Source organism: Gadus macrocephalus, chromosome 12 (genome assembly GCF_031168955.1).
Source record: "Gadus macrocephalus chromosome 12, ASM3116895v1".
Classification (NCBI taxonomy): domain Eukaryota; kingdom Metazoa; phylum Chordata; class Actinopteri; order Gadiformes; family Gadidae; genus Gadus; species Gadus macrocephalus.
The window spans coordinates 14,927,022-14,941,380 of record NC_082393.1 but is presented as its reverse complement, the minus strand read 5'-3'; the positions used below and the strand labels follow the sequence as shown (position 1 = coordinate 14,941,380).

The 14,359-nt window shown below is 40.6% G+C and overlaps 1 protein-coding gene across 1 annotated transcript; it reads right to left on the bottom strand.

Moving 5' to 3' along the window:
* Positions 1–435: 435 nt before the first annotated feature.
* LOC132469927 (coiled-coil domain-containing protein 106) lies at positions 436–12,564 on the bottom strand. The gene is made up of 3 exons (XM_060068058.1): positions 12,180–12,564; positions 11,732–11,911; positions 436–773 (listed from the first exon to the last, which is right to left on the bottom strand). The coding sequence occupies exons 1-3, from the start codon at positions 12,283–12,285 to the stop codon at positions 466–468; spliced, it is 594 nt and encodes a 197-aa protein (XP_059924041.1). The 5' UTR covers positions 12,286–12,564; the 3' UTR covers positions 436–465.
* Between the last annotated feature and the right edge of the window lie 1,795 nt (positions 12,565–14,359).

Here is a 14,359-nt window from a genome sequence, read left to right as displayed (position 1 = left end):
AAAAGCTGCTTTTGATCACCCTTACAGAATGCTTTGCTGCTCCTGACCAGTAGCTATCAACAATATCAAACTTAACTCAAAATCTAGAGGTCTAATGACTCAAATCAAACTTAACCAGCTATTGCTGGCATACATTGTGACTTCTGGGTCTGTAATAACTGCAACATTGCTACAAAACAAGCAAACACAAATACTGGAAAAAGTTTAACAAAATATGAACAACAATAAAAACTATTGACTAATTGGCTTTATGCACAGCTCCAAGACTTCCTGAAATAAGCCAGCTCGTTTATTTCATGTCTTACATTATTGGACCAACTGATTAATCCAGGTGTGCCTGACCATTGTTGTGAGGTCAGACACACCTGGATTAATCAGTTGGTCCAATAATGTAAGACATGAAATAAACGAGCTGGTTTATTTCAGGAAGTCGTGGAGCTGTGCATAAAGCCAATTGTCTAATGATTAGGTCATTTTGTAAGTGATCGGCAGTAGTTCACCTGCATTTTTTTTGTGCGTCAGTGTGCTCGCCATTTCTGCTGTTATGGCTTCCCTGCACCTCTCTGTGAAGGTGGAGATTTTGTCATGGCTATCTTTACTCAAACCCTCAAATATGTCTGGGAAAATGATGTGGACCTCAGCGATTGGGGCGGTCCTTGCTATGGTGTTCCGGTCCACCCCCAAATGCTCAAAGGCTCGCTTCATGGATCCAGTTTTTTTGAAGCTCTTGAGAGCCCTCATGTAGCGCCGCACCACGCCATCGATGGTTGTCACTTGGAAGAGAAGATGACAAAATTTGAATTAGTTATGATTGATTTCCTTAAAGGAGAAGTTTGGTGTTAGACCTAAGCCCCATTGTTCAAGCTCATCACATGTGGTCCATAGGAAAAAGAAGAACATTTATTTGAATACTATTATTTATTCATATTTATTAATTTGAATACTATTCAAATAGTCAACTATTCAACGATTCGATTCGGAGAAGTCTGATTCGACTGAACCTCGTCAAATAGTCGCAAAATGTGGTTGTGGAAAAAAAAAAAGGATTCTGAATATATAGGGGTGCTCCCTGCTGCAGTGCTGAACATCTGATTTAACACAGAATTTATGTTTTCTTATATTATAATGAGACTGAAGTATTTGTTTATTCGGGTGTTTAAACTCTTTTTTTCTGTAGCAGAAAGAAATGCAAATGAGATCATGAATCAATAAACATCATGAATCAACGATTAGTCGACTGAGGGCAAAATCTGACAAATCAGACTCGACTATGAAAATCTTTAGTCGAGGACAACCTTTGGTGCAACATACACTGAGTTATGGTCAGGCAGCTAAAGCTGACCTAATGGAGAGAATGGCCTTAAGTTTCAGTTTTATGCTATATGCTCCATGAAGTAAGCTTTAGCTGTAACTTGATTTATGTAGTGCCAAATGTTCTTGTTCTTTTTTACTACTACTTGGTACACAGACACCTCAAACAAGAGGATAATGTTGATGAACAATTAGGTCAGGTTTCAGCTACAGTTGTGCAGGGGTGGAAAGAGTCATAAAAAATCTACTCAAGTAAAAGTACAGTCACCTAGATGAAATTTTACTCAATTAAAGCTAGGGTGGGCGATTTTGGAGAAAACAGCCGTTGAGATTCCGTCGCGTGCTCTCTGGCCTCTCCCTGCCACGCTACCTGCTGTAGCTCCTCCCACCGAACGTCAGTTATGCGCGTTCATGTGAATTCAGTTACATTGATAGAAAGACGAAACAAGATGTCCGATTCTGAGGTAATTAAACATTAGTGCTGATAGCTACATAAGTACATATATAGCATCAACATCTTACTCACAGACATACCATGTATGTTATCTTAAAATCATTGCAATTGCGCTGGTAGGCCTAAGAAAGGTAGCTGTATCAGCCAAGCAAGATAGCCGACTAATTGCAACTGTAGTTCGTTAGCATAAGCTGCCAGAGCTAGTAACCTGGTCATCAATATATTATGTACTGACGTTTTGAAGTCATGAATTGTACTACAATAACGCTATTTTTTTGCATTATAAGAGTGTCCAAGAAGAGAGCCAAGCTGGCTCTGGGGACGATTATGTCCCAGGTCCTAGCAGCACAGGACGTGGGATATGTAGGGTCAGCGGACGTTCTGCTGCTAGAGGCAGGCAGCCTAGGGGCAGAGGCAGGGGCAGAGGAAGGGGACGAGGTCGCGGTCGGAGAGGTCTTGACACGATAGGGCAAGAGGACATGGCCCGTGTGGAAACAATCAGGATTCAACGAATCACAAATGAGCAGGTACGTTTATTTCATGTCATACTTTTAACAAAATGTTCAGTATAAATGTGTAATAAGTAATTGTACATTTCCTGGCCAGGTTCGAATCAGAAACCTGAACCTAGAAGCTTCCCACCATCTGCTGGAGCTGTGTTTGGAACGGGAACCATCCCTCATCTTTGACCTCCTGGCCATTTCCATCCCTCATCCCACATCTGACCCACAACAGCTTGGTCCAAGTGACCCACAGCAGCCAGCCTGGTGCATTTGCACCAAATGCAAGGAGATGCCTACGGATCTAGAGAGGAAATGCTGTGGACAACTCCTGGACTCCTGTGTCTCCATGCTGCCTCACATGGACGCATACATAATGCAGGGGGGGGGTTCTGCGGCTGGCCAGGAGGATCTGGAATGACGTCCGTGCTGTGGCTGACCGTCCAGACCCAGGGGAGGACAACAAACAATTTAGGTTTGCCGCCTATAGGCAGTTTGTTGTTTGGCAATACGGAGCACTGGCTCGGGGACACAGGGTCGTCATCCCTAGTTGTTGTGTCTGGAGGATACGGGACAAGTACCCAGACACACTTGGACAATATGTTGGCTTCCTCACAAGGAGAATTTAAGCATCATTAAAAAGTGTTTAAAAAATACATGTTAAATTTCCTGTTTTTATGACCCATCTTTTCATTGTCGGTTACAGCAGACATCAAAATAACTATAGCATATCATAATAACAATGCACATTCAGCAGGTGTAATGCTGGATAAATGATGAGGGCAGGTGCGGTAAAAAGCTTTTTTAATAAATAATAAAACAATAAGATAATAACACACACACAGGAACACCCTGGCCTTCGATGACTACATGCAGCACAAGTGCAAATTCTAAATAAGTATAAAAGCACTACATAACACTACTTGTGGTACTTGCACTTGGTTCTATGAACATCCTTTCTGTATCGACAGCGATATATTGATGCACTTCTTATGACAAATGTACAAGTCGCTTTGGATAAAAGCGTCTGCTAAATGCCCTAAATGTAAAATGTAAATGTAAATAACAAAATGCCTTTTTAGCAGAACAATCGTGCAACTGCATTGAAAATATGTCAATTATAAACAAATTGATCATAGAAAACTATATACAAAATCCTATTTTTTTTAATATATTTTATAAGAACCAAGTGTAAATAATACAAAACTGTGAAGGACATTTAGATCTAATAAATCGAATATTTACAAATATCAAAAAGTGAGCAGCGTAATACTATTCCAAACAGCCCCCAGCAGCCTACAGTCAGCTCCAGTTTAGTTGGTATGGGACCTCCAATCTCTTCTAGGTCTCTTACTGCATTCCTTGCCCTGTTGAAAGAATAAAGTCACTACTTTTCCTAAGTGTTTAATTTCCCTTTACTTGGGATATGTACTGTATCATGTGTAGATAATATGTCAAACAGGATTCATTCCATACCTACTCCTCTGTGGAATTGGGTTTGCAACAGGTCCTGGGTGGTGGGAGGTGGGATGCTTGCAAGAACCCCATATTGCCGTGGGTCATTAGGCCTTTTTTTTCTGGTCTTTGGCAAACCTTTGTCTGATGTCAGCCGGGCTTCTAGGATAGCACTCTGCAGGTCTGCCATGTATCCGTAGTCCTTCTCCACCTTCACAGTGTATAGACTCCAAGTCTTTGACTTTTTATTGTAGAGCTTGCAGTACCTGACACAGGATGAAATAATGTCTCAATGTATCCACATCAGTCATGCAGCTTAGAATATTGTAAATATGAAATAGATATGAAAATTATTGAAAACGTACTCTATTGAGCCTTCAGCCTTCCTCTTCACCGGTCTGTGAACATGATGGTTATAGTCCAACGCTGCTAAGAGGGTGCGAGCCTTGTAAACAGGTGGGCTAAAGCTGAATCGCTTGCTGGCATACATCAGTATATGATTATGGAAGGATTCCAGCTCAGCGGTTGACCTTACAGAATAAAAGAAACAGATGAATAAGCTATGACCCCATATCTATACACATATAATATAACTTTAGTGCTCATTTGAAAGTGGCCATGAATACAGCGTTATAGATATGCTTGTAAGAGCCATTACCATGAATAGTGTTTATAACACCATGTGCCCAGTATTGTGACAAGTGTAAGACAGTGTATAGCAAGCACCTCAGCCAAGTCATTAGCCTGAGCACTGTATCTCAAATGCCCATATAGCAGGACTTAGCCACTTACAATAACCTTCTTATGAAAACATGTTTACTTACCTGAAACTCAGGAACTTCTCCACATTCTTCAGCCAGTGCTCATCCAGCACTATTTCTGACAGAACCTGAAAGGCCTCAGAATCACTCTGGATCCACTCCTTCTCCCTGTCGGCCGACAAGGGGCCATGTTCACAGCAAGATAGGGCCCACTCATGCTCTCCTTGAACATGGTGGAGAAGACCTGTCCACATATCCTACAGTAGAACAGAACTGCATCATTTCTTATTGTGTTTTTTTTTTTACACAATAAATAATACCTATTTTGTCATTATATAAATGCTAGTACAAGTTTTTAAAATAAATTTAAAAATAAAATAACCAAAGTCAATTTATCAATAAAATCAAAATGTAATAAATGGTCAGGAATCGCAAAGTGAAATCCAAAACAGACTAATACTTACACCGAACTGATCAATGTTCTGTGCAGTCTTACAGCAATACCAGAAATGGTTGCATATCTCCTTACTCCAGGTAAGGAGAATTGAACATCCTTTCCGAAGGCCTGCCTTGACACGGAATGGAAAATAACATTTAAATAAAGCTCAGACTTTGTCATCAATGTTGATTTGGCAAATTCTCTGGAACCAGGAACCTGATGTAATCACCATCTGTGTGGTAGACACCTGGCTTATAACTGAATGGCAGGAAATGGCACAACCTTTACATTCAGTCATTGTGATCATCATCTCAAAGAAGTTGTTTTAACATAAACAACATGAGTAGAAATCAAGTAGGAAAAACTGTGTTGTTTGACTTGGTATTATAACAATCTATTATCAAGGACCAATAACAGAATCAAAGTCAGGAACTTACTGCATGGATTTTTTTACCCAAGTTCTTTGACCCATGCCAGATGTCAAGGGTGTGTCGAACACCAGAGTCCTTGAACCTGCCTTTTGTTGGATCTGCATGGAAGGATGCAAACAGATGTGTGTTAGACGCAGGCTAAAACATTTTGACAATGATCAATCATGAAATACATAGAGCAATACTTCATCCGTAAAATTATACACATAAATATCTTTGCACTTACTGAAGAGCGCCGAGATCTGTGAATGAGCATCAGTGCAAAACTCCTGGCGAATCTCTTTGTGGAGAGTCTCAAAGGTCCGGATGAAAGCCTCCTTCTCCATGATAACCGAATTCTTCTGGGTCTCCCTCTTATCAATATTGACAATTGATATGATCTCTTTACTGTCGTTGTCCATCGTTGTGTATGTACAGTACTGTGCTGAAAACCCAGGACTATCCATACGACCGTCACCTATGAAAGATGAAAAAAAAAAACACAAAAATAAACATTGCAGATATAATAGATAAAAGCCACATTCTCTCACTTATCAATGTCAAAGGTGAACATAGTATGAAATTACACATTACACAAAAAGTAAATAAATCAAATGTAGTTGAGCCACATTGTAATCAGCTGTGTGTAGGACTGCAGGAGTAATATTTGTAGGAGAGGGATTTGCAAACTTACCAAGGGCCACTACACTGTCCTTTGATTTCAGCCGGGTAATAATGGCTGACCTCTTGTCACCCCAGTAGTCCTCGATGGCGTCAACGCAGTAGGCGTCCTGGATTTTAAAGAATGTGGTTCTGTGTACTATTCCCAAGTTCATGAATTTGAACAGCAGAGCCACCTTCCCGTAGTTGTTCCCAGAGAGTAGGATGTTCGAGGACAACATGAAGTCACCTGCATGCATCCCATATTTTAGAGTGGGCTGGGAGTTCCACCTCCAGACACTGTGACCCTGATGACATATCTGAAAAAGGAAAAAAGAGCAACACAGCACAGAACAGTAGCTGTCATTAAATAGATAATAAAGCATGTGTACACTATGCCCTCAAAGTGAAATATATGATCCTACAGTATGTCTATATTGCTAACTAAGTACTCACCCATTCCACGACAACTGATGTGCCCCTGGAAGTTATTTTCACCTCAAATGGTCTAAGTGCTCCACATTCAGCATCAGTTACTGGGTCCTTTGTGTTGCACTTGGGGATTGGTAAAACAAGATACTGAGCCAGCTGTTTAAGACAGCTATGGTAGACAATGGAAGCTGGTTGTCCAATTATATCTTCCTTGCAGAGGACTTGGGTCTTCTCTGGTAGCGGTGGTATCACTTCTGAGGAATTGTGTCCATCATCAAGGTCATGAACAGTCTCCTCCAGACCAACAGCTGGTAATGTGTCCAGCCATTTGCTCTTTTGGAGAGCTCCACCAGTCCTGTGATAACAACATATACAAACGCTACAGAGTTTAGGAATAACATTTGCATATTGAAAGGCCTGAACCACAATACAGATATATCAAACATGCAAGTTGCTGGAGCAATTATAATATTGTTTTTCGTGTTATTTGGGGAATATGCCGTTTTATGTTTTGACTGCTGCGTGGATTAATTGTTCATGGGAAGGCATTTAGGTTATCACCTGGCATGGTGCATGTAATTCGGGGCAGCTAACAGTTTTGTACCGTGTCCCAAGTCATGGGAATTGTTTGCTTTGTATTGAACTGAATTGAATACCTGATATGGCAAATAGACGTAATTGAGTTGCATGTTGTAATTTAGTTGCATCATGTGCTACGGTGAGCAAGAACCAGCAATGGATAAACGGGTCACAACACTCAAAGATATTTGATTTATTATACATACCGCACACAGAGATAAGGCACGTAATCTATGTCACTGTCATCACTGCATTCGCTGTCTTCCCCCATCATTTCTTCCTCCTCTGAAGATGACCCATTGTCCATCTCCATTTCTGGGTACCAACTGTCATCTTCTCCACTGTCATCTTCCCAGGTGTTATCGGCCCAGCCAATTCTATGAAGGAGATTTTTTAGAGGGCTAAGTTTAAAAAGTGTAGTGCATCAATAATACAGGGATTTGATGGAACATACAAGGGAACACTAGATCCGAGGACACACTTACGTAGAGTTCCGGATGTCATTAAATTCTTCTTCAGTTATGACTTCAATGTCATTTACCTGTGGAGAAATACTAAAAATACAAAAACAATGAAATACAATATTAACATATTGGAGTACTTGAGAAGTCAATAAATGGAGAGGTATTAATGTTGATTAGTTGATACAAAAGTAACTTTTTCCACTGTTCCACTGTTCTTTCTTTACCTTGTATCCATACTTTGAAAGGTAGTGGCAGGATTGGTGTCCTCTACATCTTCAGCATCCAAGAAGTCATCGGCTCTGAGAATATAAATAGTGTTATGAAATAAAGATCTTTGAAATTAGTTATTAGTAGGGGTGGGTATTGGCATGAACCTCACGATACGATACGTATCCCGATACTTGGGTCACGATACGATACATATCACAATATTGCGATTTAAAGAGTTTATGTATTTCAGATTATATTGATCAGAGGACAAATTGAGTCAAAACCATTTCATTCATAACAGCTATTTTTTATTTCAATGAATGAAACATTAACAATATTTGTTTTATTTCTTACAGCTGAAACACTGAGCTGAAAACTGAAATAAAGTGCACAGTAGTTTTTCACAGTATGAAATCTGAACTGAAGTTCAAATGAAAATAAAATACCTATGTGCATGCAGTAAAAAAGTATAAGAAAATAAAGTGCAGAATAGCCCTTTTGTTCCTCTGATCAAAATAAATAATAAAGTAAACTGGACTGCTGGCAACTTCAGTGCGCGCTGAGAAGACAAATTTAGTGTATGCGCGAAGCATTTAAAATGCGGCATACCGACTAGCTCTGCTGCGCTGGTCATGTTTCTGGCGTTGTCGGTGACAATGGCTGGCTCCTTATCCTGAATGCTCCATTCGTCCACGGCCCTCTTCAGCAAATCCGCAATGTTACTGCCGGTGTGGCTCTCATGCATTGCCCTCGTTTGCAAAACATGCGTAACCATTTCCCAGTCGTCGGAGATGTAGTGGGACGTTATGGTCACATACGACTGTGTGGCTCTGGAGGTCCATCCGTCGCAGGTCAATGCAACTCGTTGCGCAGCGCCAAGGGATGTTTTAACCGCTTTCTTCACCTCTTCATACATCGCGGGTACAGCTGTGTCCACCATGTACCCTCGTTGTGGTATCTTGTAACGTGGCTCTAAAGTGTGCAGCATCCACCTGAATCCAGCATTATCAACGACGCTATAAGGGCGTAAATCCTTACAGATAAAGTGCACAATCGCCTCTGTTATGCGCTGTGCGCGAGGTGAGGTGGAGGGCAAAAAGTTGTGCAGCGTCATCTGGCTCGGTTGAGGTTGAGTCTTACCCACTCCACAGTACACCCGAGGTAAATCAATTATAACGCCAGACTATAGATTTAAATGTCTGTGTTGATAGAATAATGTTAGAAATAAAACTAACCTTGCATCGCATGAATCATCGAGGGACTACTTTCTCAGCAGAAGCGGAATTCTACTATGCGCTGGTTAGGTTTGTAACCGAATCACGACAGAAGAACGTAAACAGAGAAGCGTGGGACAGAAGCGCAATTGAACGACTAGGCAACATGATGGTTCAGTGTGCTTTTAGAAATTGTAGAAATAAACGGTACAGATGGGCACCACAAAGTTTCCACCAATTTCCAGTGCGAGATCCAGAAAGGACTCAACTGTGGCTTGTTGCTGCTGGCTTTGACATCAAAACACCGGCTCGTACATGTACGGTTTGTTGGATACAACACATTCCTCATAATCGTCTTCAAAAGCAGATGCATCGCTAACTCCTCCAAACGTGGCCATATCTTGTTAATTTAATACGCTTGTAGAATTCCTTCGTTCACTGTACTCTGTGTTTGTGTAGCAATGACAGCGGCAGGTAACCTAGGTATCAGTCCGCCGCTGCCGTAGCCTACGTAGGCTACAGGAATATAAACACTGCTGCTGAGACCCCGCAATTCCCTCAAAATGCAATGCAATGCAAGGTTGGTTTTATTTCAAACATTATTCTATAAACAGACATTTAGATTTATAGTCTGTCGTTATAATTGATTTACCTCAGGTGTACTGTGGAGTGGGTAAGACTGTTTTTAATAGCAGGCTAGCATTGCCCGTTGACGTGCGCTAGCCTAGCACGAGCGAACTCTGCAACTAGAAGGACTGAATGAAATGTGTTGAAAACTGTCTCCAGTGATATAGAACACCAATGCTCACTTCGGAATCAGGCCCTATGTCCAAAATTCCGAACTACCCCTTTAACAACAAAGTATCGATATTTGGAGTTGAACAAATCGATATTTTATCGGCCAGCAAAGTATCGCGATATATTGCTGTATCGATTTTTTTACCCACCCCTAGTTATTAGGCTATATTGTCTTCTATAAAGGTGGAAGCTGAAAATAAATGTACACAATTTCATAATTTGGAAATGTTAATGGAAAACGGTGGTGGGGTAGTGATCACCTGTCTAAGAGTGTCTCTGAATGTATGCTTGAAGCTGGGGGAAGAGGCAGGTTTCTCCTGCGCTTGCATGGTGTGGATGAAGTAGGGGATGTGAGGTTCTCATAACTGCCAAAACAGGTGAAGCACAACAGTGATTGGTCAACAAAGAAAAACGTTATCGGAATTAAAAATATATATATATTTGTTAAAATAACACAGAAAGCCAGATTACACACAAGGAAATCGTCACTTCAAAGCGATCGCAAAACTGAGCTAGGCTGCTGCTAGCTTGCAACAACGTTATAACAATACATGGAATATCTTATGCTAGACTTCCCTCGCTGTGCTTATCTTGGCAGTTGCGTCAAAGTAGCTTTTACACAAACGTGACTCGGACATTATCCACAGTTGAGTTGAGGCCTAGGCCACGTGTTAGCACAATCTCTGTGTTATTCCGACAGGGTTGGTGTGACCATAACTAACCTATAAAACGGACCGGGAAAAGAACCATGGGCTGATGCAAGACATCCTACAGAACCGTATTGAAATGGTTACATTACAGAACCGTAATATAACGGTTATCATGGCTTTGCTTAGTAAAAACCATACCAGCCGACACTTTACATATTCATCACAATATACTATGGAGAGATAACACAATTCCTTACCTGTCTATAAGAAATGTAGCCATCTCAGCGTCCGATTTTAAGTTTCTCAGGTCACGTAACTCTCTCCATCGCTCATAAGCCACGCCGATGTTTACTCTGGTTTTATTTCGAGCTCTCTCCGCCTCCCTTTTAGTAGCTGTCCTTTCAACAAGTGTCTTTCCTCTTTTTTTCGCTGTCTTAGTGGTGTTAGTTGACGGTATCCGGGGAATGGGAAATTTATGGGCCGTTGATGAAGACATGGCTATTCATTTGTTGTTCGCCGTAGTAGTACAAAACTGTCAGACCGCTAGGCTCGTGAACGCTCACGCAGGGACGCACCAACGTCGTTGCCAAGGTGACCGGACAGTCCCACAGCCAATAAGAACGGAGAATCGGAGCCTCGCTCTGATTGGTCAAAGTGTACATGAGCGGTGGCAATTTTTGGGTGCGGCCCACAGAGGCAGGGGAGAGCAAAGTTATGAGCAGATATTCTCAGAGCACTTCACCTACATATAGCTGACTGGCTATTAGGACAGTTTTGCCAAATATTACAGTAAAGAAATTACCCACCCTAGCTTTAAAAGTAAAAGTACTGGTGTAAAAATCTACTCAAGTAAAAGTAAAAAGTAGCTAATTTAAAATGTACTCAGAGTAAAAGTTACTTAGTTCTTTTTTTTTTAGCTCCTCGTGGCACAATCTTTTCGATTCTGACCTTCTGACACTGCAGTTGCCCAGAGCCATTCGAACATTCATTCGATATTCAGGAAAATTTTCAATACTCGATACCAATTTCAGTTCCACAGGGATAAAAATAGATAGTTTAAAAATCTCTCCCTCACTCCCTCACACACACTTGCTTCTTTAGTGTATTTCCTGTCTGCTCCCAAGGAGGGGGGGGGGTATTTTGGTGTAGATGGAGCTGAACGAATTTTTTACTTTGTAGCTGAAGCTATTTAAAATGTAACTAAGTAAATTTCTTCCAACAATATTTACTCAATTTATTGTACACAAAAAAATACTCTATTACAGTAACTAGAGTAAATGTAACTCATTACTTTTCACCCCTGCAGTTGTGTTACCCCCATAGATTATTTGAGTGAAAAATGAATGGGATTCCTCTTTAAGAGCAAAACCTGTTAAGCCAATAGCTCCACTTACTCCTTGAGCGACTGTGTGGCTCTAAGGTTTTCATTGGCTTCTTGGTCTTCCTCTTCTTCTTCTTCTCCTTTACCTTAACCTCTTCTTCCTCTGAGAAGAATGACTCATCAGAGGATGAGGCTGAGGGTGTTTCAGAGGAGGTAGAGATGACTTCTTTCTTTGCACTCTTGTGAGAAGGACCTGCGGAAATTAACATGTCGAGAGACTATAGAGTAAGCAAAGTAAATAATATACTGTTTGTGTGTGGGTGTATATGACATACTGTATACACACACACACACACACACACACACACACACACACACACACACACACACACACACACACACACACACACACACACACACAATATATACATATATATTATATGTATATATGTAGTATACATTTACTGTATGCTATGGTCTTTGAAGTGTGTGTGTGTGGTGGGGGGTTAATGGAATTGTACCTGGCTTCTCGTCAAATCTACTAAGCAGAAAATCTTTGTCCTTTTTGAGATCGATGTTAGCCTCTTCCAGGTGCTTCACCCGCTCCTCCAGGCGTTGTATTTTCATCTTAGCCAATTTGTTCTCCTCTTTCAATTTTGTGATTAATGATGCTCCCGTTGGTGACACTGCATAATTTGAGAGAAAATAAATGTTAAAATAAACAGAAAAAGTTTAGAAAGCCTTTCCTAAACATGGTTAAATAATAGAGGTTATAGGTTGAATATGGATAATCTTTATTAAAAGCCATATTATTTTAAAAATACCTACAGAGCATTTAGAGGGATGCAGAATAAAAGTATTGCTTCTCCATTAAAAAAATAGATTTACTCTGAATTCATTATTTGAAAAAGATTTACTGGGTTCGACAATAACTTTCTGTTGTCGCCATTTTGGCTCACTTCTCCGCTGTTTCCTGGTCGCTTGCTTTCAACGAAGCCTTTTTAATAATCAATCGGTGGATTGATGGATTATCACATGTTACAATGTCTGTATTTGTGTAGTGAAAAGAGAGATAGACACGCACATCGGTCAGTGTATGTTTCGTTAGTTTGATTTTTTCTTCAAACCGAACTGTCCGAAAACTATTGAATCCGTAATCCGTGTATCATTCATTCATTCTATTTTCGATTGGAAATCAAAAATCAAAAAACTAAAAAGTGACAGCTTATTTTGTTTTTTGTTTTTGAATCCAACACAAAAAACGAAAAAATTTCTGGTTTTTCATATTTCAGATCAAGAATACGAAATGAAAAAACAGGCAGCAGGACTGAATTTGATTTTAATATTTAATTGGTCGGGTTTACGTGACCCGGAAGTTTGGCGATATCAAAGAGATGCAGTCCCAAACATCAATAGTGACAGCGACCATCCGTGGAGCTGGAGGGTAAACCATCAGTTCAGCGACAAGACCGGACACTATACACTCTTTATTACTGTACAGAGTAGACAGTATGATTTGCTTGTTAAAAAAAACCTCACTGTAGCCTATATTCGTGCAGGAGCAGAGACACAGCCATTGCGCATGCAGGGGAATGAACGGACATTCATGCCCGGTGTACGGAGATATTCCTCCTGCACGATGGGGCACGGGGATGTACACCAGGCATGAACGGCGTTCATTCCCCTGCAACGGCTGTGTCTCCGCTCCTGCACGAATATAGGCTACAGTGAGTTTTTTTTTTACTTGTCGCTGAACTGATGTTTTACCCTCCAGCTCCTCGGATGTTCACTGCCACTATGAATGATCTTTGTGACTGCGTCTCTTTGATATCGCCAAACTTCCGGGTCATGTAAACCCGACCAATTAAATATTAAAATCATAATCAGTCCTGCTGCCTGTTTTTCAATTTTGTATTTTTGATCTGAGCCTAAAATTGAAATATGAAAAACCAGACATGTTTTAGTTTTTTGTGTTGGATTTAAAAACAAAATAAGCTGTCACTTTTTCATTTTTTGATTTTTGATTTCCAATTGAAAATAGAATGAACGAATGATAAACGGATTACTTTCGTTTTCTGACAGTTCGGTTTGAAGGAAAAATCTAACTAACGAAACGTACACGGACCCACATCCCCAACAATCTCTCAAAAACTAGGTGCTGGACCGCCAAGAAAGGAACAGGTAAAGTAAAAACGGAGACCGCACACTAGTAGTCTGCTCCTGTGACAGTTTAATGTCACTCACATGTGACGTTTTGGGCCTTGGCCCTTCATCAGACAAGTCTGATGTTTAATGAAGGGCCAAGGCCCGAAACAGTTTTTTTTTTCACCGAGACGAGAGCTGTAACACCAGTGACTCTGAGCGCAAATTTGGTTTTCAGCCACAATGTGGAAGGAGCCTCCACTATCCCTGTAACAAGTTACAAGTCATCCAAAGCTGTTTAATGAAGGTAAAAACGAAACACAAGGTAAATATTCTGCATAGTTCTCCTCCTCTGTGTCTTCTGATCAGAGCAGCGTCCTTAGCAATGGTGTTTTACCTAGCAACAGTCTGGCAACCGACAGCAGGAATTATTTTTATGTTGTTGTTGCCTATCTTGATCAATAGATGGCGGTATTCTGGTAATTCTCCCTATTCTATCTTTGACTATACACTGACAGTGAAAGACAGACAGACAACATTTCACCATGCTAGTCTGCTA

Bases quoted from the DNA above. Each gene is read 5' to 3' on its own strand.
- LOC132469927 (XM_060068058.1), bottom strand. From the start codon at position 12,285: ATGAAAATACAACGCCTGGAGGAGCGGGTGAAGCACCTGGAAGAGGCT. The intron at 11,912-12,179 runs GTACAATTCCAT...TAATTTCCGCAG, and splicing joins TAGATTTGACGAGAAGCCAG to GTCCTTCTCACAAGAGTGCA. The intron at 774-11,731 runs GTAAGTGGAGCT...TTCTCTTCCAAG, and splicing joins GCCACACAGTCGCTCAAGGA to TGACAACCATCGATGGCGTG.